The sequence below is a fragment of the Rhipicephalus microplus genome, chromosome X (genome assembly GCF_043290135.1).
Source record: "Rhipicephalus microplus isolate Deutch F79 chromosome X, USDA_Rmic, whole genome shotgun sequence".
In the NCBI taxonomy this organism is placed as follows: Eukaryota; Metazoa; Arthropoda; class Arachnida; order Ixodida; family Ixodidae; genus Rhipicephalus; species Rhipicephalus microplus.
The window spans coordinates 481,661,852-481,684,146 of record NC_134710.1 but is presented as its reverse complement, the minus strand read 5'-3'; the positions used below and the strand labels follow the sequence as shown (position 1 = coordinate 481,684,146).

At 42.7% G+C, this 22,295-nt stretch overlaps 1 protein-coding gene across 1 annotated transcript in view; it reads right to left on the bottom strand.

Annotated features, from left to right (window-relative positions):
• The window catches only part of LOC119160792 (O-acyltransferase like protein), a 435,386-nt gene that overhangs the window by 226,722 nt on the left and 186,369 nt on the right, over positions 1–22,295 (bottom strand). The window contains exon 8 of the mRNA XM_037413026.2: positions 6,363–6,452. Within this exon, the coding sequence (XP_037268923.1) occupies positions 6,363–6,452 (90 nt within the window). The remainder of the gene's footprint in view (positions 1–6,362; positions 6,453–22,295) is intronic.

Here is a 22,295-nt window from a genome sequence, read left to right as displayed (position 1 = left end):
TTTGACGTGTGCCTAACTATTTTTACTATATTATTGTACGTGCAGCCATGGGAACACAACAGGCAGAAGGCTGTGTGCTCTGGCGTCTGCAATGACTGTTATCTATCGCTTCCGTGAAAGGAGCTCCACAAGGAGTGAACAAGATTTGACAACTAGACTGGACTTGTACACTTGTCCATGGATTCACCTAAAAGAATGGGGAAACGTCATGTGTATGTAGAATTCTGAAAGATTTTTAATGTCCCACTTTTCTCTTTCGTTGTTGCCGTGACTGATAAAGCAGTTACACGTAGGTGGCTGACAACTATTTCGCGTGTTCTTTTCTGCGGAATTTGTTGGTCACTGCGCAGAAAAACAGGCGAAAAAAGTATTCGGCCTGGCGTAAAATAACCAAAAAACAATGTTTGAACTGGGGACAAAAAGTTCATCTGATCGCAGTATTTTAGTAGATCAACCGTTCGTCCAGCAAGGTGCAACTGTGAGAACTAACGGTTGCCTGGTAAGGTGTAAATGTGGGGATTAACAGTTGCTCTATAAGGGGCAAATGTGAGGACTAAATGTTAGTCCTTTTAGGTGAATTGTGGAACTTACGGTTACTCACCAAGGTGAAAACATTAGGACTAGTTGTTAGTCTCTTGAGGGGCTAACTGTTAGACCTGGTGCCGTATGTCCTTAAAGGGATGAATGGTTGTGGCAGCTCCATTAGTCCCCGAAAGGACAAACCACACACCCTTTTGAACACCCTTTTGCCTTAGAGTGTTGAAGGACGTGTGAATAACAAGCATCAAGAGCAAACTGCGACAGAAGTGAGGACCAGGGGCGCAGCCATGTTGTCGTAAATTGCCAGCTGGTTTCAGAACGACAAGCGATCTTTCTAGTTTTCAGAATTGCGCGACATGACAATCGGCGGGGACGAATGAGCCTCCACGACAGCAAATCTTGTCGCTTGTTACTGTCGTTTGTTGCTGTCGCTAGGTAACTGCGTGCTTGCGGTTAGGCCTAAATGACGAAAATAAAATGTCGAAGTGGCTGTGCTCCAGATTTGTGCCCCCCCCCCCCAACCACATCACTTCTCCGCTCGCCCCTCCGGAAAGAATGGAGAATCAGGTCTAATAATTCCGTGTGCAGCTTCCGAAAAGGTGACACTAGTATACGTTCCCGCAGTGCACTGATGCGATGAGAGGGCATAAAGACCAATTGTTTCCTACACATTCAAGTCAGAATCGATACAGCGAAATATTTATGTGCACTGAACTATGTCTCAGACCACGTTGACCATAGGGTCAATTTGAGAGTAATAGCATGAAAAACTGACGTATTTCAAAATGATATTTTACCAAAACAATCACAGAATGAAACCAAGCACATTGCCACTACCATCTCAAATGATTTATTTTATTCTATGTTAGAATGAGTGTGTTGCTTTTTTTGCGTGTGTTGCAGTTTTATTGATATATGTACACGTGTTATGAATTATTATTGAGGCGACTTTGATTATTTATTTAGCTGACTCTGTATTTTTTGCATTACACATTGTGTAAACAATCCCCCACTGTAATGCCAAGTGGCACTGTGAATAATGTAATAAATAAATAAAGTGTCAAAAGATAAGCAACACATTTACACAATAAATGTATCTCTTCGGGAAAAGTGGACTAACAGTGACATAGGCGCCCACCAAAATCTTTAAATAGGTTGCCATGCTACATTTTAGCACTAATTTCTTGAGGACAACTCAGGATTTAATTAGAATATTTTGAACAAGAATGTTGAGAGGTTACGTACAACATTTGTTTTGGAGACGATGGTGACTGCATGCAGGCCTTTCAACACAGCAATATTTATAGATGTAGAATTATTTGTAGGGCGATAATTTCTGCCGGCGACACAAGCTGAATTCATCTAGATGGATCAACTGAATCGCTATAAATAAAGGTATCCATATATGGACATTCTGGAAGAAATCTACAGGGGATCAACTGCTACCATAGTGCTTCATAGAGAAAGCAACAGAATACCAATCAAGAAGGGTGTAAGGCAGGGGGACACAATTTCCCCAATGCTGTTTACCGCGTGCTTACAGGAGGTTTTCAGAAGCCTAGAATGGGAACAGTTAGGGATAAGAGTCAATGGAGAATACCTTAGTAACCTGCGCTTCGCCGATGACATTGCATTGCTGAGTAACTCGGGGGACGAATTGCAACTCATGATTACGGAGTTAGACAAGGAGAGCAGAAAAGTGGGTCTTAAAATTAATCTGCAGAAAACGAAAGTAATGTACAACAACCTCGGCAAAGAGCAGCGCTTCGAGATAGGTAATAGTGCACTTGAAGTTGTAAAAGACTATGTCTACTTAGGGCAGGTAATAACCGCAGAGCCGAACCATGAGATTGAAGTAACTAGAAGAATAGGAATGGGGTGGAGCACATTCGGCAAGCACTCTCAAATTATGACAGGTAGATTGCCACTATCCCTCAAGAGGAAGGTATATAACAGCTGTATCTTGCCGGTACTTAGCTACGGAGCAGAAACCTGGAGACTTACAAAGAGGGTTTAGCTTAAATTGAGGGCGACGCAGCGAGCAATGGAAAGAAAAATGGTAGGTGTAACCTTAAGAGACAAGAAGAGAGCAGAGTGGATTAGGGAACAAACGGGGGTTAAGGATATCATAGCTGAAATCAAGAAGAAGAAATGGACATGGGCAGGGCATGTAGCGCGTAGACAGGATAACCGCTGGTCATTAAGGGTAACTGACTGGATTCCCAGAGAAGGGAAGCGGGTTAGGGGGAGACAGAAGGTTAGGTGGGCAGATGAGATTAAGAAGTTTGCGGGTATAAATTGGAAGCAGCAAGCACAGGACCGGGTTAACTGGCGGAACATGGGAGAGGCCTTTGTCCTGCAGTGGACGTAGTCAGGCTGATGATGATGATGATGATATGGACATGTTTAACCTGATATGAATGCTTCTTTATATAGCAGTGTATTGATGATTGGCATATGTGGCCATATACAGAAACCTCCATATATGGGTACACAAGGGAATTGGCATACCTGGTTGTATAAGGCCCATATATGGTTATCAGAAATTGGGCCTATAAGGTTTTATAAGGCTCATATATGGGGATTACATTTAAAGCCTGATATGCCCAATTCTTATTATAGCCATATAAGGTGATTTTTATATAGGTCCATTTACAGAATTTTTGTAAGGGGCAATATCTGAGTTAAGGGAAAACTGTTTTTCAGAAAAAATCTGAAAAGCATGTACATTATTTCCTTTGCTGCTTCCGATTTAGCACTTGCACTGGAAGACTGATCAGTCGGTGAATGCTCAGGAATTATAAAATCCCCATCTATAACCTAATAGTCAGTATGGACAGTCTCTAGTTTTTTTGAAAAACAGGTCACAATTGCCGAACTTTCAGGAGGCTTATAAAATGAGCAGACTGATAATGTTTCTTTTTCATTTCGCAATGTACTCGTGCACCATACATCCTTGCAAGTGCCGCCACCGAGATTAAGTACTGAACAAGAAAGCTAACTATGAATAAGTATAAAGACCCCTGGACCATAACGATCTCTATCGTTCCTATAGCAGGTCTAACAGCTTGGAAAAACCTCGGTGTCTCTCACCTCAGCAGTCCAGCGATGATAAAGTTCGAAGCACAATGCTTGATTTTACCATCCATAACATGGTATTGAAATCCTCCACCTCGTTTTTGATGCTACGGTAATTTAAAACCACAATAGCTACTTCAGCTATAGATCTGCGCATGCGTCATGTAGTTTTCACAACCTGGGCACGACGCTCATCGTACACGAGCATTTGGTCAATAAAAAGTTTATCATAGTTCAGATTTGCACGAGCACCTTCAGAAACAAGTGTTTGGCCGAGTTTATAAAAAAAACTTCCCTTCCTGTGCACTGCCCCTCAGAAATCTTACGATATACTAATACCCAAGCCTTTTAGCTTCTTAGCGTTGGCTGAGACTGCCAATTTGTGTTTGCACAATGATTATTGATTGATATGTGGGGTTTGACGTCCCGAAACCACGATATAATTATGAGAGACGCCGTAGTGGAGGGCTCGGGAAATTTCGACCACCTGGGTTCTTTGTTTGCACAATGACAGCATTGCAATAGGTAGTAGAGGCTTGTTATTGTGGTAATGTCCAAGCCTGTGTGCCCGTTAAATCCTCACTGGCACTGATAGTCTTATTCCAGAATACGACTTCTTGTACTTTCTTTCTCTGAAGCAGTGAGCAGTGCTGAACTTTCACTCTCAGCGACACCATAAAATATCAAGTTCAATCGTCTGCTCTGGTTTTCAAAATCATCCACTTTAGCGGATTAGTCGTTTACGATACTTGGCGTATATTGAATTTTTTTTTACATTCTGTCACAATTTCTTTGAAGTGTGCAAACTACGCTATTGCGCCCTCCGCTGAATCCATTCGTGACTTTAGTTCTTGTATAGCTGTGTTACTTTGATTCTGGGACGTTCAGGAAATTGCCCATATTCTTTGCTAGGACCGCTCTCATTCCTGCTTCACATCAATGACCTCATTTCACACGCTCCTGTGAAAATATGCTTTATCTCAGATAACTACTTCTTTCATATTTCTGTTAAATCTCCTCTGGATCATAAAATTCAAAACAATTTTTTTCGACATTTCTGTAGCTGTACATACTGACTTTTCCAGATGGTCAGTGTGTGATTCACCAGGCGTTTGTATTGCGTGGCTTTTTACTACGAACAGTGTTAGTTTGTACAGAGTGCCCGAATTCGTATATTTAGCATTTTTGTGATACAGTTTATTATGATCTAAACATATTATTCTCACATGCAACAACGCCCTTAAGAGTTTAGGTTATTGACTCTTTACACTCCATCTTGGTCCTTATCACACCAAGCTGCTCACCTACAAAACTCCTTTCGTCCAATTATCGAATATGGTTGCGTGGTATGAAACTCCCGTAGCAGAAAAATTGTGGTATCAAGAAATTGTATTCTGTTCAGAAGATAGCAGCGGGCTTTGTACTAAGAGAGCGAAAAAATCTGCCTGATTCGTTCAATTTTTCTCGCTTCAGCACTCCGAAAACTTGTCCGAAATTTTGATAAATTTTTCTACTAAAAGTGACAATGCCCTCAACATATCAGCTTTTTTCACCCACACTTGCAAGTTCAAATATAGCTTTTTCCTTCACTATAGAAAACCTTGAAGTGTTCGTTCACTAACACTTCAATGATTTCTGAAGCCAGCTTAGGAATGTTGATTTGTTGTTGTTTTCTTCTTTTGTCACTCCTGCAAAAGCCTCATTGAGACTGCAGTACGAAAAATTAAGTAACACACAAAGCTAAATAAAGTAATTGATTTCGTGGTTTAGGAACATTCAACCCCATATATTATTATTACACGAGAGTGCTTCTGCAGCACGATTTATAGCGGAGTGCCTGCTATGTCTTATGTGGGTGGGCACCACTCCTGTATCTTGATGCCAATAGATGACAAAAGTTCAGAATGATAAAAGCGCAGCAGAAGGTGCTTTTGTTTCGCGTCACCATAAATCTGAGTGGCCCTTAGCGCGTGCTACGCAAATACCTAGCCAACACGCCCTTGCTGTGTTCCCTGCTTCATCGTTAGATTGACTATAAAGACAGTTCACTCTCGGCAACGTACATTGGAAAAATAGGAGTAGTACTTGTAGCTTTTTTGCATCATTTAGCAATTTGGCGCCTAAAAAGACCTATGAGCAGCACTTTCATGGAGGTGGACACGATGGATGTGTGATGTAGGTGCTGCTTTATTTTGTTCGCCTTCTAAAGCAACGAAAGTAGTGAGCAGACGCGAATAAAGCCTTTCTTACTAAGGCCATGCTCAAAAGACAAACATAGTAACATAAGCTGTAAACTAAGATGCTACAAATTGAGATCATGCCATACAAAGCCTTCCTCAATAGGATCACACGAAATACCTCGATGTTAATTAGAACCACATTGATTAAAATCGCTCTTATAATCTACATCTGTCACAAGCTTTCCCGTTAGTGTAACAAAGCACCACTCTTGCAAGCATTCCACAATTTAAGGAAGAAAAATTTTATTACAGAGGTGTGCAAAACGCACTTGGCAGATGGAAAGTTATATGAAAAGGGGCCCTATAGCTGCAGTATTTAAAGAACTCATGCCAAAAACGCAGGAAATTACCTATGCAATATTAGAGCAACAATCATGTAATACTCGAAATTGATAGATTTCAAAGACAAAAATATCGAGGTTGATAATATATACGACGCTGAGCTCTAACCTAATGTATGCAGTGACTGATTTTGATGGGGCGTGAGCACCACCATCAGCATACCTGTACCAGCGGCGGAAAATTATAACCACTGTTGCCTTTCCACTTCGCACATTTTTGATTCCGCTAATGATGTAGAAGAACAGGTAGCCACTGCAAAAAGAGAAACAGTCTGGTTTAGTTTTTCGGTGATGTTCAAAAATTACATAAAAAGTGAATAGCTCAAGAGAATCATGTCCAAAAACGACGTTGGAAGCTCAAAATCGGTTTTCCGATAGTTACGCCCGACCGTCTAACTAAATGTAGAGCAACAGTTCATTGTAACAATATATGTATAAGACTCTGATATCATGGCAGTCACCCGTAACTCGGATAGGGAACTCTCTAAAGAGTATACAGGGTGCCCAGCTTTTTTAGCCATAGTTTAAAAATACGCAATACACACAATTACGGCGAGACCAAATGCATGTTGCTGACCGTAGTCTAAAGTGGACCGGACTATTTTTTGTGCTCTGATCAATTTTTTATTTAGACCCTTTTAGTTACCATTTAAAAGAACAAAAATGGGTAGCAAATTTTAATGAGAGAGTTGTAGATCGGTTTGACAAACGTCCGATTAGAGAGTTTTGTCCTCTATATCTGTTAATTATCAGTGTTTTTTCTGCTAACTTGAGAAGCTCGTGAACTACAAAAAATCACAGCTTTGTCGCAAAGGCAAAGCGATGAGTGCGATATCAACAAATTGGAAGGCCGCGTGCAGAATGGCTAGTAGATTGATATACGCTCCGCATTTCTCACGCACAAATGACGCCTTAAACGTACTCTCAGATACAGATGAACCCGAATAAGCGTCTCATTCGTTACATTACTGTGTCTGAAATATGCCTCTTTTCGCAAACGTAGACTGTGCACAAATTGCAGGAATCTTTGAGCGCCCGGTAACTAAAACAGAAGTATTCCGGTAAAAGCCGAATACCAGTCAAAACATACGATTCTCCCAACCGCGAGCTAGGAACACGTGAGTGACTGTCGACCTCTGCTCTTTTTGGGGCAAAGTGCGCGTGGTAGATTAGAGTGCAGCCGACGCGTCGTGACGAAGTTGTTACGCAAACTCATTGTGCCATCTTGCTAGTAATGCTGAAAACACAACAGCCCCCCCTCCTGAGATGCCCGTCAGCAGCAGTAAGTTCTAGATATAAATAACTTGTCCGATGAACGTTGAAGAACAGTCTCGTTGGTGGCTCAGGGGTTAACTCTTCGCGCTCACGATTCATATATATATAAACGTGGACATAAACGGTGAGTGACGGCGACGCTGACGCCATGGGCAAAATCTAGCCGAGAGTTTCCATATAATTGTTATCACAATAAAACATACCACATGGCGAACCTAATGGAATGTCCACGCGCGCCGTGATTCTGGTGCTGCCTAACGTTCCGCGTACGAACGATACACTTCTTTCGCACCGGTTTATGACAGTGGTAAGTATAGTCGCAGCAGTTATCGCTTTTGTGGCTGATAGCGAGACGTGTTCATTGCAAAGTCACCACCATCTTTGCGGCCTCGTCGAGACAGCACAATCGAGCGAATGCTATGGACGCTCGTACATGGAATGTAAGGGAGCACTAAAGTGATCGTGCACCCTGGCACGCGAGCAGGCTTCTGACGTGATATTTCTTTTTAATTTCAGGGGCCATTTTAGTTTGTAGGAAAACAGTAATCATTGACACACATAAAGTTGAAAACTGTCTAATTGAACGGTTTGCAAGCCGATGAACAACATTCTCGTTAGAATATCCGGCACATTTTCTTGCTTATAAAGTTTGTTATTGCATTGACCTAACTCAGCAAATTATCAGAACACCAAGTATAGTCTGACTCACGTCAGGCAACAGTCTGCAACTTGCAATTGATTGCATCGTCATTACGTCTGGCAGCATAGTTTTAAACTCTGGCTAAAGATAGATGGAGAACCCTGCATAAAAGGAACGACGCTTTCATAAATCTTGGTTATCATCAGTATACGACCCTAATTTTCGTGAAGCATAAGTTTCCTTGCTGTTCATCTCTTTACGGGCAATCTTTGCATGAATTGGTGGTGAAGGCCACCTTTGGCTCTTTAGAAACCACAGTATTTGGATATTCAACTGAACTAGTTTCCCGTTTTACTGTTGTGCTTCAATGTGATGGCCTTGCCAACAAATTAGGAAAAAATGGGTAAAATAATATTAAAAAAACAATCATATCAACATGACGCATGTCGCGTTTTATTCGTTATTCGTTCAATAACGCATAGTTATTGATTCTCTTGTAACGATTGGGCACTAATTATGCAGCAAAGATACGAATGAGTATGTGTATTGTCGATTGGTATTACCACTACTAAACCCAATAGAAAGCGGGTGCGAAGCCCTCCAAATTTCAGCGTTGCCAAACGGTTACAATCCATATTTTCATGCCATCTGATCGCGTTGCCACACAACATTGAGACGCGAGTTTCCATTGGCGTTTCGTCTGCTCGTCGCGCACGTGTTCGCCGCCCCCATAGCAGTCACCGCCGTCATCAGCGTTCAGAAGCGACGACGAAAACAGTACCGAATATGGAACCGCGGCGATTTGCGGCGTCGTGAATTAATTTCGGTTCGATCATCTTTTGAGCAGGAATTTCAAAATCGACGCCAGACCGAGCAGCATCTAGGCAGCTGGATACGCACGCTTGGGCCACGCTGGCTGGTAATACATATGAACGCTGTGTGCCTGTTAATTCTTCGCGATGACAGTAGCTTCAAATAATCACATTCGTGCTCATGACTCTACCACACGATCGTTCGAAGCACCTCAAATAAAACGCTGAATTCACAGGAACGTGCTGCACGAAGCAAGTGAAGCCGTAGTTGCACTCCCAGCCGCAAAAAGCGAAAAGGGGTCTGTGGTTTGTACTTTCAAGGGGTAACTGAATTGCCGCAAAATTACTTTCAATAGAATGAACGATTCGTCCTTTCGGGACTCACTGTCAGGCGACGAATTGTTGTCGTTACTAGTTTAGAGGGACGAATGTTCAAGGAGTAAAAGGACCCCTTTATGCGAGGAAGTGACTGCTTATTGACGAACTGTTAGTCTCGTTAGGAGTAACACTTGCTCCCTCTAGGAAAATCAATTATTACAATTTTTGGTTAAATACGGAGAGCTTGGAGGTTGACGAATGCATTTGACGACAAATACGATCAACAAACAAGAAGTAAATTGAGAAGTAAACAGCAGAGAAATCTTGGGAAAACCACTGGACTCCAACTTTTGACCTATGAATAAGCAGTAGGTAGAATAAACACTACACCACACCCTATTTTTTTTTCTTTATTTCCTATGCCACATCCCAGTACATACCAGAGTGAAAATTACGGGGCATACGTAGGCACTATGGATGCTGCACGTTCTGCCATGTTGCTCAAACTAAAAAGATTCCTTATATTATAATTAGGCCTTCAATGTTTCGCAAGCCATCATTCGGAGATGACGTTCGTGAAAGTGTAAAACGCATTGAATAGTAAGTTTTGTGCGCGTACTTCAAGCGCATTTGCGTGTTTGATGAGTGGATGTTTATATAAGCGTTTGCGGATATGTTGCCATCGCTGTGTCAAGATTGTTCACTTCTCATAGTTCAGAGCGTGATTGGTTATGTCGTTCAGCGGAAATGTCTTTGTTATGACAAAAAATAAAAACGTTTAAAAGAACAACTAAATAAATTGTTCAGCGACTCGTATCAGTTCCGTACCATCCTGCGACACCCCAATTCAGCAATTTTTATGAGCACAAAAAACTAGATGGCTTCTCTGCGCTCTTGAAGAGACAATCAGGAGGCAATATTTTAACGGTATGAATGATGTCCAGCCTACTTCAGGAAGTGCACTCGCATCATAAACAGCTGCACTCCTGTCCGATAGGTTTACATTCGCAGTGTCACAGTGTATGTTGATAGGCGTGTTCTCGCTCGTATCGTAAGTGTCCTCGTGGGTGGACTTCCTGTAGTCATATGACAACGTCTGGTAGTATCGGACTGGGGACATTGTTCATGATCTCTTGTTATTTATTCGGTTCGAACACTTTTATTAGGGTGATTTCTTTATTTCATAAGCGGTGGTTGTCGCAGAGAATGGTGTTGGTCTTGATGGCAAGTTTTTTATTTGTTTGCCACTGTGGTTTTGATTTCACGATTTGATTTATATGTGGGATTTACTGTCCAAGGAGGAGGAGGAATAAACTTTATTATAAAAAACCAGCAGGTTAAGGTGGCCGGGCCTAGGCCTCCCATTAGGGGACGTTAAGGGCTTGCCTCAATTCCGCCTCAGGGGTGTGCTGTGTCGCCTTGGCTTGGTCGTCTAGAGCGAGGCTCCGCAGAGCCTCTTGGAGCTTCGACGAAAGGGTCGTGGCTTTAGTGTGTCTGTTCTGTGCCTGGCTCTCCCACAGCATGTGTAAAAGCGTAGCCGCTTGATTACCGCAGCACCGGCACTGGGAGGTTGTGAACACGTTCAGGAATATAAGGGGAAAGCGGGTAGGCGAGGATATTGATTGATTGATTGATTTGTGGGGTTTAACGTAACAAAACCACCATTTAATTAGGAGAGACGCCGTAGTGAAGGGCTCCGAAAATTTTGTCGTCTAGGGTTCTTTAACGTGCACCCAAATCTGAATACATGGGCTTACAACATTTCCGCCTCCATCGGAAATGCAGCCGCCGCAGCCGGGAATCGAACCCGTGACCTGTGGGTCAGCAGCCGAGTATTTAGCCACTAGACCACCGCGGCGCGGTGGGTAGGCGAGGGGAACACGTATCCCTCACCTGCCCGTTTACTATGCCGAAACCTCCATATTATTATGAGAGACGCCGTAGTGGAGGGCTCCGGAAATTTCGACCACCTGGGGTGCCTTAATGTACGCCCAAATATAAGCACACAGGCCTACAGTAATTTCACCTCCATCAAAATTGCAGCCGCCGCAGCTGGTATTCAATCCCATCACCTGCGGATCAGCAGCCGAGTACCTTAGCCACCACACTACGGTAACAGCGTTTTTATTGTGGTTGATCAATATTTCTGTCAATTTGAGTGATGCCCCTAGGAGGACGTTTTGACATGCTACTTGATTGCTTTCGTCAAGATTTGTGGTGGCTGCTTCGAGGAAGAGTGTAACGCCTTCAAGTGATATTCTAGCATTTATGTCAACTTTCGACGTCGATCTATGCATTTCATGTCTGAATAATTTATAAGTGAGTTTTTCTACTTCAATGAAACAATGAAAGTGGCACTGTAACAGGAAAGCGGAGAACTCGACTCACAGCTTGGAAGTCATTCTTCTATTGAGCGCATGGATGGCAGTGCAGAAGTCCGCAGGTTGTAGGTGTGTCCTGCAGGTCTGTGTCGCTGCAAGGAAGATCCGAGCGTTGAGCTCCCGGTGAACGTTGAGGGCAAGATGCCCGGGTTGCTTGGTAGTTCTTGTGTTGGGGTCACCAATAGAGGAATACGCCTCTGTTAATCAGCAGGCTTCACCTCTCGAAGTGGTGTGCTGTTAGCAATGACGATTGCTGAATTGAGTGTCCAATTCTTACAGGTTCGGCGATCTTGTAGAAGTCCATTTTTCTGCCAGGTGCCTTTAGTGCTATGGGAACGTGTTGATCACTTCTGGCTTCCTGAAGGTGTTCTTGTTGTGATCACACCTAGATTGCAACGGTAGGTTGAGGGGACCACCTCGCAGTAGCTTCGAGGTCTCCACAATAGAGAGCCTCCTTTAAAGTTTAGACATCCAGAGCAACTCTCATCAAGCTCTGATGAAGCCCATCCACGAAAGAAAAAAACGTCTCGCTGGTAGCCGGTTGAATTCATTGTCGACGTTCGACACATTGCGCAGTGTCCGGCAGTGCGCTTTGATTGGTAATTGAAACGGCGAGTTCCCTGCGGCAGCGGCGGACAAATTTATTGTTCCAGACACCTGTTTGTGAATCGTGGCAATACACGAGAGATGATGAGTCTTGCAATTCCTGGAGTGTTAGGAGCATGGTGTTTACTAAATGGCGCAAACGGCGAAAATATTCATCTAGCCCATATAGCTTCAACTAGCTTGTCTCAACGTGGAAAACGAGCATCGTCCCTGACCGTGGTATATTTACTAGCTCATAATCGAGATCGAATGTGGATGCGCCGCGATTACTTATAAATGCCGGCATTACCTTGTCGTTAGGGTTGAAGTGCCGATGAAGATAGCTTGTTTGCGAGTTTCCGATGATCGCTGTATTTTGTGCATGTTTGTGAAACCACCGTGATAGCTGCTCCACTGTAGCTGCACCTGTGGCGAGTCTTGAGTAGGCAGGCATAGTGGCTAAAGTGTCCGAAGCGTTTGAAACAGTGAAGTGGGAGATCCGTGAGAACAGGAAAAACTAAAGCGTTTATTTCGGCAGTTTATGATAAAGTCTTGCCTTATTCAGGAATATAGGTACATGTTGTTCGTTCTCACAATTATAATCTTTTGTGCGAAAGAATGAGAGATGAGGAAGGGCAAAACATAAAGAAGAAAAAAACAAAAAAATGAAAAGAGGGGGGAGAAAAGAGAGGAGAAACTTTAAATAGTAACTGCGCTATACGAGTGGCGTCGTGAGTGTTTTTTGAGAAGCATTGGGTTTAGTGTGTTTGGGTGGCAGTCCCTTTAGTGCAGATGGTGGCCGGCTAAGGTAAGGTCTCGCTTGTCGCAGCAGCCCCCCCCCCCCTCCTTTTTTGACCGACCGCCACCTATCGGTGATCTGGGTCATGTTGGGAATGTCGGTTGACGTCTTTCTTCTAAGCTTCCATCCGCGGGACACTGCGTCCCCATGCTCCTGTAAGGTGGCACGGGCACAAACGGTTTTAAGGAGTTGTCTCGCTTTGAGGGGGCGCCACGAAGTGCCGCAAGAAAAAAGGAATAGGTGTTTAAAGGGAATTGCATTTTATTCTGATATACCGCCTTAGGGGGCTTTTGGTTGTGTATGTGGCGGCTGTTGTGTATGTGGTGACATATCGGGCTTATAACCATTGATTGGTTGGTAAGATAGAAGGAAGTGGATGAGAGTAATACAGTACAGGGCGAAGTCACACTGGAAGACATTCACAATTGTCCACTTCTCGTCGCAGTTACAGTGCCACAAAATCTTGAAATGCCATGATTATTATCAATATTTACAGTGCTTTATTGCTGCAAGTGTACCCGTACTCTCATTCACTCCTCTTCAGAGGATATTAGGTCGGCGTATTAGGTATGAATGAAGCTGTTTCCAGGTCCCCGTGGGATTTAAACCATATTTCTAAACGTGCAGATGACAATTTGTTGACTGAAGGACTGGGAGGCTTACGGTGTTTCTGTAGAGGTACATTTAGGGTTGATTTAAGCCTAAACCTTCATCATCCTGTTTTTCACTAGATACCTGATTTTCCGTGTAACCGTCAGCAATTTGTCTACGTTAACGAACGCTCCTCTTCTCTCGCATCTGTTACATCCGGGGTTCCTCGGAGAACGGTCGTCGGACCCCTGCTCTTTCTCATATACAATACCGATCTTCCAACTAGCATTTCTTCCGAGATACGATTGTTTGCAGACGACTGCGTGCCATACCGCCCTATTAACAATAATAACAATGATTCATCCCTACAATCTGACCTCAGTCAAATTGAAGATTGGTGCCGCAAGTGGCTTATGTCATTAAACACTTCAAAAACCTCCCTTGTCACTTTTCATCAAAAGAAGTCATACCCGGCTTGCAATTATGTAATAGGTGGTTTTTTAATATCACCTGTTAACACTTACAAGTACTTAGGATCTAACCTCACTTCTGACCTATCATGGCAGACCCACATAACCAGCATAACAAATTCTGCTAATCCCGTTCTTGGTTTCTTGCGGCGTAATATTCGATTAGCACCCCCCTCAGTCAAACTTCTAACGTACTGCTGGTGAGTAAGGCCGAAGCTCAAATATGCATGCGCCCTGTGGGACCCATACCAACCTAATGACATTACCATGCTTGAATTATTACAGAATTGTGCCGTACGTTTCATTTTTTCGGACAATTCCTACAACTCTAGTTCACCAAAACTCAAATCCCTAGCCAACCTTCTCAGTCTTGTCTCACGCCGTCGAGTCGCCCGCCTTTCCCTCTTTCATAAGTTCTTTCACAAGTCACCCCAAGTCGAACTCATTGATCCTGCACACCACCACTCAAGCCGGACACACCACAAAAAGACCGTATAACCCCCTCAAGCCCACACTGTCTCTTGTGCCTCCTCATTCTTCAACCAGACATCAAGGAACTGGAATGACCTTCCCACCAATGCAGTGCTTCGTTCTGGCCAAGCCCTCTTCAAACGCATCATAGAAGAGCTGTTTTTGTATATATGCCCAACCCTCATGTAAAACCCCTTTCTTTAGGGGCCTTTGAGGTATCATAAATAAATAAATAAAAAGTCAATAAATAAAAATAAGTAGATATTTTGTGGGCCCTATAATTATTGAAACAAATCCTAAAAGTTATTTCTGTTTGTCCAATGTATTTCATGCCGAACACCTTGCATTCTAGTAGGTATGCCACATCAGAGGCATCGCATATTAGATTTCCTCGTATGTTCATTGAAAACTTGGATTGTGTGCTGGTTGCCTCGCATGTCTCTCGCATCGCTTGGCAAAAAATTCTTCCAGGCTTTAGACAACGTTAGCATGAACTGTTGGAAGTTGAAGTACTGATTTGGCAGTTTGCTTGAGGTTGCGCGTTCGTCGGTAAACGGTGCCAGGAACCAATCTGAAAGTGCGTTTCAGACGTGTACTTTGTTCTAGTATGTTTAATTTCGTTGAAGAATTGTGTTGACGTTGGGGAAGTTTGTGGTATAAGTTGAACACATGCTTTTCTGTTGCAGGTTGTGTTGTTGTGGCCACTTAAGAAGTTCAATACACTTCTGGTTTCTGGCTTTTTAGCCAGCGTCATCAATATATATATATATATATATATATATATATATATATATATATATATATATATATATATATATACATACATACTGGTCCAGGTTGAGTAAGGTAGAACACTGACCCCGGTAGAATATGGAAGAACAGAGTACGACCCACGTTGGTTTTGCACGGTCTATTTGCTGCCTCACGTTTTGGCTGCAAGTTATCTTTTCACCCACTTTTCTTTCTTAATCTTTACATTACATTTCGGTCTAATAACTGTCCCTATACATTCCTTGGTATTATTGTATGTTAGACCTTGCTAATATTGTGTAAAACATCGAAAAGCAAGCACTTACATACGATTATGTTTTAAAAACTGGTTGAATTTTCCTGCGGTAAATCCTGTTCCATGGTCTGAAAGGAGCTTCCTTTGTTTTCCAGAAGAAAACATTGTTTTTAAGCATGAAATGTAGGCGTCGCTGTTCTCACTTCTATGAGCAAATGCCCATACGTAGTGGGTCGCATGATCAATAACCAAGTGTATAAACCTTTTTGACGAACCATATCCAGAAAATCCTCCTATGGTGTCTATTGCAAAGAGGTCGAAGGGCTCTTCAGCTGGAGGCAGTGATTCAAGCGTCCCAAACTTTTTTGTTTTCGTCTTCTTGCATCTCTCGCATGTATCACAATGCCGAATGTAAGTGCAAACATCGGTTACCATATGCGGCCAATAATATTGCGGAGACAGGAGTGATAGCGTCTTCTTCACTCCGACATGCCCAAAATGTTGATGTGCATTCTTCAGAATGGTTGGGCGTAGTTCATGGGGTACGTATATTTTCTGTAGTCCTTTTCTTTTAACAATGATGATGTTATTTTCCAATGAGTGCGTTCCTTTTGGACGCTCATTGTTGCATCGCTGAAGGTTGTCGTGTGATAGAAGATTAACTATTGGGGCTCTTGAGAACGCATCTGCTTCGACATTACTTGCGCCCTTTTGATGTTTGATGTTCACATCTTACATTGACAGTTTCAAAGACCACCGGAAGAGACGACCTTGAGGATTTTTAACATTCTTCAGCCACTGGAGTGCAGAGTGATCTGTTACAACAGTGAATGACTTTCCATGAAGGTAGCAATGCCATTTATCAATGACATCTGCAATGGCAAGACATTCTCTTTCTGTAATAGCATAGTTCACCTCGTGCTTAAGTAGTTTGCGGGAATAGTAAGCAACAGGATGTTCTTTGCCTTTGTTATCAGGTTGTTTCAGCACTGCACCGATGCCTTCGCCAGATGCGTCACAGTACACAGTACATGGTCTCGAAGGGTCGTATATCCGAAGCACCGGTTCTTCAGTTATCCGCTCCTTCAGTTCACGAAAGGCTTGCTCACATGCTTCTGTCCACACCCTCTTGCTGCCTTTGTGGAGTAGTTTTGCGAGTGGAAGAGCGATATCGCTGAAGTGGGGGATGTACTGACGGTAGGTGTTTACAGTGCCCGGAAAACGCTGGAGATCTTTTTCTCGTTTTGGTGTAGGAAATTTGAGTATGGCAGCCACATTACTTTGCTTAGGTGTCACTGTTCCTTGTGAAAGTTTGTGGCCCAGGTATTCAATGCTGCAGCGTGCAAATTGGCACTTTTTTGTTTGAGTTTTACGTTCTCGGTTTTGAGAGCTTTTATTAGCGCCTAAAGGTGTCGTATATGATCATTGAATGTCTCTGAGTATACGACCGCATCATCAAAGTAATTAATAACATTGGTGAGGTATTCTTTCACTATTATTGATTTCATGGCTCTTTCAAATGTAGCTTGAGCGTTCTTTAACTCAAACGGCATTACCAACCACTCAAAATAACCATCAGGCGTGACAAATGCAGTTTTCTGAACATCGTCAGGATGCAGTTGGACATGCCAGTATCCCGACGTTACTTCCAACATAGTTAAAAACTCAGCCTTTCCCAAGTGGTCAAGAATATCATCTATACGTGGAATTGGTTGAAAGTCGGGTACCATTATGACATTGAGTTTCCAGTAGTGAATACATAGACGAGTGCGTCCTTCACCTTTCTTTTCTGCTAAAATGACAGGTGCGGTGTAGGGCGATAATGTAGGCCTCACAACACCTTCCTTGAGGAGAGCGCTAACTTGTTTGTTGATCTCCACTTTGCCTGTGAACATCGGTATGATGTTCGACGAATAGGGACAGCATTGGTAAGTGCAATGCTATGTTTCTCAGTAGTGATGCACCCATTATCTGTCTGAGATTTCGAAATTATCTCGTCACACTTTCTTAAAAGAGAGTCGAGCGCAACAGCCTCATGCTCTGATAAGTTTTCTAAGTCAGGGTTCGCATCAGCGGGGCTTGAATGATTTTCTTTTCATTGTGATGCAAAAGGTTCATATTCTCACGTGCTTGTGTCACTGACCTGCTTTCCAGATTTACAGAAAGATTGAAGTATGAAGCGCTGTCTAGGCCAAGAATTAATTGCGTTCTCATGCCTCGCAGCACATGTGCATAGACTTTCTTGATGACGTTCCTAATTTGTAACTGAATGTTTACGCGACCCAAAGTTCGAATGCTTGATGCAACTTGCTGGACCATGATGCTGGAGTCTCTCATCAACTGAAGCTTTAGCTGTCTGTACACATCCTCGCTGATACAAGTAATTGTTGCTGCTGTATCGAGAATTGCATTTACTGGTTTCCGTTGATGAGAGCACTGAAGTGTATTAATGAAACTCTGGGTCGCCCTCCTCGTTTCCCCGTTCAGTATCAATAGCGAACACATTGCCGCGGTGCGGACATTCGTTGTGCCAGTGAAACTGTCGTGGGAAACCAGCAGCTGAGCAGTATCTACATTTGTTTTGCGGGGCACGCGGTTGAAGAGTTATTGTCGGTTGCTGCGATCTGCTGAAGAGACGTGGAGTTCTTGGTGCGATACTAGCTTTACGAGTAAAGGAAACTCCTCTCACCCGTTTTAAAGATGTCTCGACCCGTTGAACAGCGGTGAGCAACTCTAATGACGAGTTGAAAGACAGTCCGGCGAGCGCCAGTTCCACATCAGGAGGAACACCATCAGTCAGCCCAGAAATGATGTGGTTCTCTTTCAGGTCAGCCAAGGAACTTAGTCGCTTTTTCTCGTCGTAGTAGTCCTTGATGGTCTGCCCTCCTTTCAGTCGGTAGTGAATGAAGAGACGGAAGGCATCTCCGTCAGTCGAAGCAAAGCGGGCTTGCATGTCACGCTTGATATCGTCCCAAGTTGTCTCGCCGTTGCCGAAAATCTCTGTCAGGTACCACTTGAACGCTTCCCCTTCAATGTATTCGTTGAAGTGTGTGACCCGATCGCGGTAAGTCCATGATTCATCGGCTGCCTTCATGTCGAAAAGAAGAAGCCACTTGTCCATGGGGACGTCTTCTGGTGTTCCCTTTAACTTCTGTATGTTGAGCGGATGCTTTGGCTTAGCCATGGCACGTTGATGAGGTCGATCCTGTCGACTTGTGTGATGCTACAAAATGGAGACACGTCGTGGTCCAGATGCCATGCGTTTATTCTAATGCACGCGCACTTCCTCTTCGTCGGCTGCTCCTAGAATCACCTTGTGAATGCGTCACACACACACACACACACACACACACACACACAAACACACACACACACACACACACATATATATATATATATATATATATATATATATATATATATATATATATATATATATATATATGAAGCAAGGAAGTAACAGTGGCCCCCGTAAAATAAGGAAGAATAGAATAGCCTTTTTCAAAGTATTTCACAAAGGCTGATCTACCAGCCGAAACGTCAGTCAGCAAATAGACCGGGCAAAACCAACGTGCGTCGTACTCACTTTTTCCAGAAATATATATATATATATATATATATATATATATATATATATGCGCGCTAAATATCATGTTCAATGCATCCGGTTGGTCCGGAAGGAAATGCAGTCAAAAAGAGGGTGATAAATGTACGAAACACAATTTTTTGCTAACGTTTTTGCAGGAGAGCCTACTTTCATCCGATTGCGTGATGAAGGGACGCAAGGAACCTATATATGAGCGGCTGGCTTCGGTATCACCAGAATGCGTCATTTCTCACTTTATTACACTATATTACAGATCAACAATGCAAATAAGTTACAGACATCGCTACATATATATATATGAGTTATAACAGACAGTAATGCCAAGGAATGTACAGGGGAAGTTATTCGAACCAACGGAATGTAAATAAGACGAAAGAAATGTGTATGAAAAAATAACCAGCCGATTTTTTCATCCACTTTTCTTTCTTCTTATTTACATTCCATTGGTTCTAATAACTTCCCCTGTATATTCCTTGGCAATACTGTCTGTTATATCTCATTATTATTGTGTTAAAGCACGGAAAAACGAGCCCTTAGGTATACACTTCTTTCCCATATATATATATATATATATATATATATATATATATATATATATATATATATATATATATTCACGTGATATTTTTCAATAATCATATGGCGCATCTTAGATATATGGTAACTAGTCGAGAGTACACCAGCTTTACAATCATCATCATCAGCCTGACTACGTTCACTGCAGGACAAAGGGCTCTCTCATTTTCCGCCAGTTAACTCGGTTCTGTGTTTGCTGCTGCCACGGTATTCCCGCAAACTTCCTTATCTCATCTGCCCACATAACCTTCTGTCTCCCCATAACTCATTTACCTTCTCTGGGGAACCAGTTACTTACCCTTATTGACCAGCGGTTGTTCTGTCTACGCACTACATGCCCAGCGCATGTCCATTTCCTCTTCTTGATTTCAACTAATATATCCTCAACCCCCCTTTGTACTCTAATCCACTCTGCTCTCTCCTTGTGTTTCAAGGTTACACCTATCATTTTTCTTTCCATTGCCCACTGCGTCAACCTTAATTAATGCTGAACCCTCTTTGCAAGCCTCCAGGTTTCTGCTCCATGGCTAAGTACTGGCAAGATGCAACTGTTATATACCTTCCTCTTGAGGCATAGTGGCAATGTATCTGTCAGAATTTGAGAGTGCTTGGCAAATGTGCTTCCCTCCATTCTTATTCTTCTAGTTACTTCAATCTGGTGGGTCGGCTCCGTGGTTATTACCTGCCCTAAGTAGACATAGTCTTTTACAATTTGAAGTGCACTATTAGCTATCTCGAAGCGCTGATCTCTTCCTAGGTTGTTGTACATTACTTTGGTTTTCTGCTGATTAATTTTAAGACCCCCTTTAGTGCTCTCCTTGTCTAACTCCATAATCATGATTTGCAATTCGTCCCCCGAGTTACTCAGCAATGCGATGTCATCGGCAAAGCGCAGGTTACTAAGATACTCTCCATTAACTCTTATCCCTAACTGTTCCTATTCAAGGCCTCTGAAAACCTCCTGTAAGCACGTGGTATATAGTGTGGGGGAGATTGTATGCCCCTGCCTTACACTCTTCTTGATTAGTATTCTGTTTCTTATTCTATAAAGCATTATGGTAGCAGTTGATCTCCTGTATATTTCTTCCAGGATATTTATACATGCTTCATCGACGCCCTCATCCCAAAGTGTCTGCACGATGGCTGATATTTCTACTGAATCAAACGCCTTCCCGTAATCTATGAAGACAATGTAAAGTGGTTGGATATATTCTGAGCGTTTCTCTTTTACCTGATTGTTGGTATGAATGTGGTCAATTGTTGTGTACTCTGTTCGAAATCCTGCTTGTTCGTTTGGTTGATTGAATTCTAATGTTTCCTTAACTCTGTTAGCAATTACCTTTGTAATTAGCTTGTATACTACGGAGAGCAAGCTGATCGGCCTGTATTTCTTCAAATTCTTGTCATCTCCTTTTCTATGTATCAAGATGATGTCAGTATTTTTCCAAGACTCTGGTACTCTTCCCGTCAGGAGACACCTCGTAAACAGGGTGGCTAGTTTTTTAACACAATCTGTCCTCCATCTTTCAGCAGATCTGGTTTTACGTGATCCTCTCCAGCAGCTTTGCCTGTTTGCATGCTTTCCAAGGCTTTTCTGACTTTTCCGTCATTACTGGTGGGGTGTCATCTGGGTTACTGCTAGATCTTACAGTATTATGGTCGTGGTTGTCCCGGCTACTGTACAGATCGCTGTAAAACTCCTCCGCTTTTTTAACTATCCTATCCTAATTGGCAGTTATTTTCCATTCTTTGATCTTAGTGCATACATCCGCATTCTCCCCATCCCAAGTTTCCTCTTCACTGCTTTGACGCATCCTCTGTTTTTCAGAGCGTGTTTCATTCTCTCAATGGTATACCTTCTTACATCGGTCATCTTACGCTTAGTAATAAACTTCAAAAGCTCGGGCAGTTCTATTTTCTCTGTTTTACCTAAGAATTTCATGCTTTGACACTTCCTAATGGGATTCTTTGTTTCCTGTGAAAGCTTGCCAGTGTCCTGTCTAACTACTCTGGCTTCAACTTCCACTGCACACTCCACAATAATACTCGTCAGATTATCAATCATTGTATCTACGCTAAAGTTTATTTCCTAAATAAGAGCCGAGTAGCAGTTCTGAGGCGAGACTCTAAATTCCTGTACTTTCCCTCTCAGTGCTAGCTTATTCATTGAGCTCTTGCGTATCAGTTTCTGTCGTTCCGTCTTCAAGTCCAGGTGAATTCGAGCTCATACAATTCCTTGGTCACTGCATTGTACCCTGCCAACCACTTCCACACCCTGCACGTAGCCTGGGTGTGCACTCATCATAAAGTCTTTTTCGTTCTTATTTTTGCCATTAGTGCTCCTCCATGTCCACTTACGGTTTGCTCGTTTTCAATAGAAGCTACTCAAAATTCGTAAATGATTGCGTTCTGCGAATTGTACTAGTAGCTCTCCTCTGGCATTTCTAGTACTGGTGCCATATTCTCGTACTTCCTGGTCTCCAGCCTCGCTTTTCCCTACCTTTCCAATAAGGTCTCCCATCAGTTTAGTATACTGTGTTTTTACCTTCCGATTTCAAGTCTTCA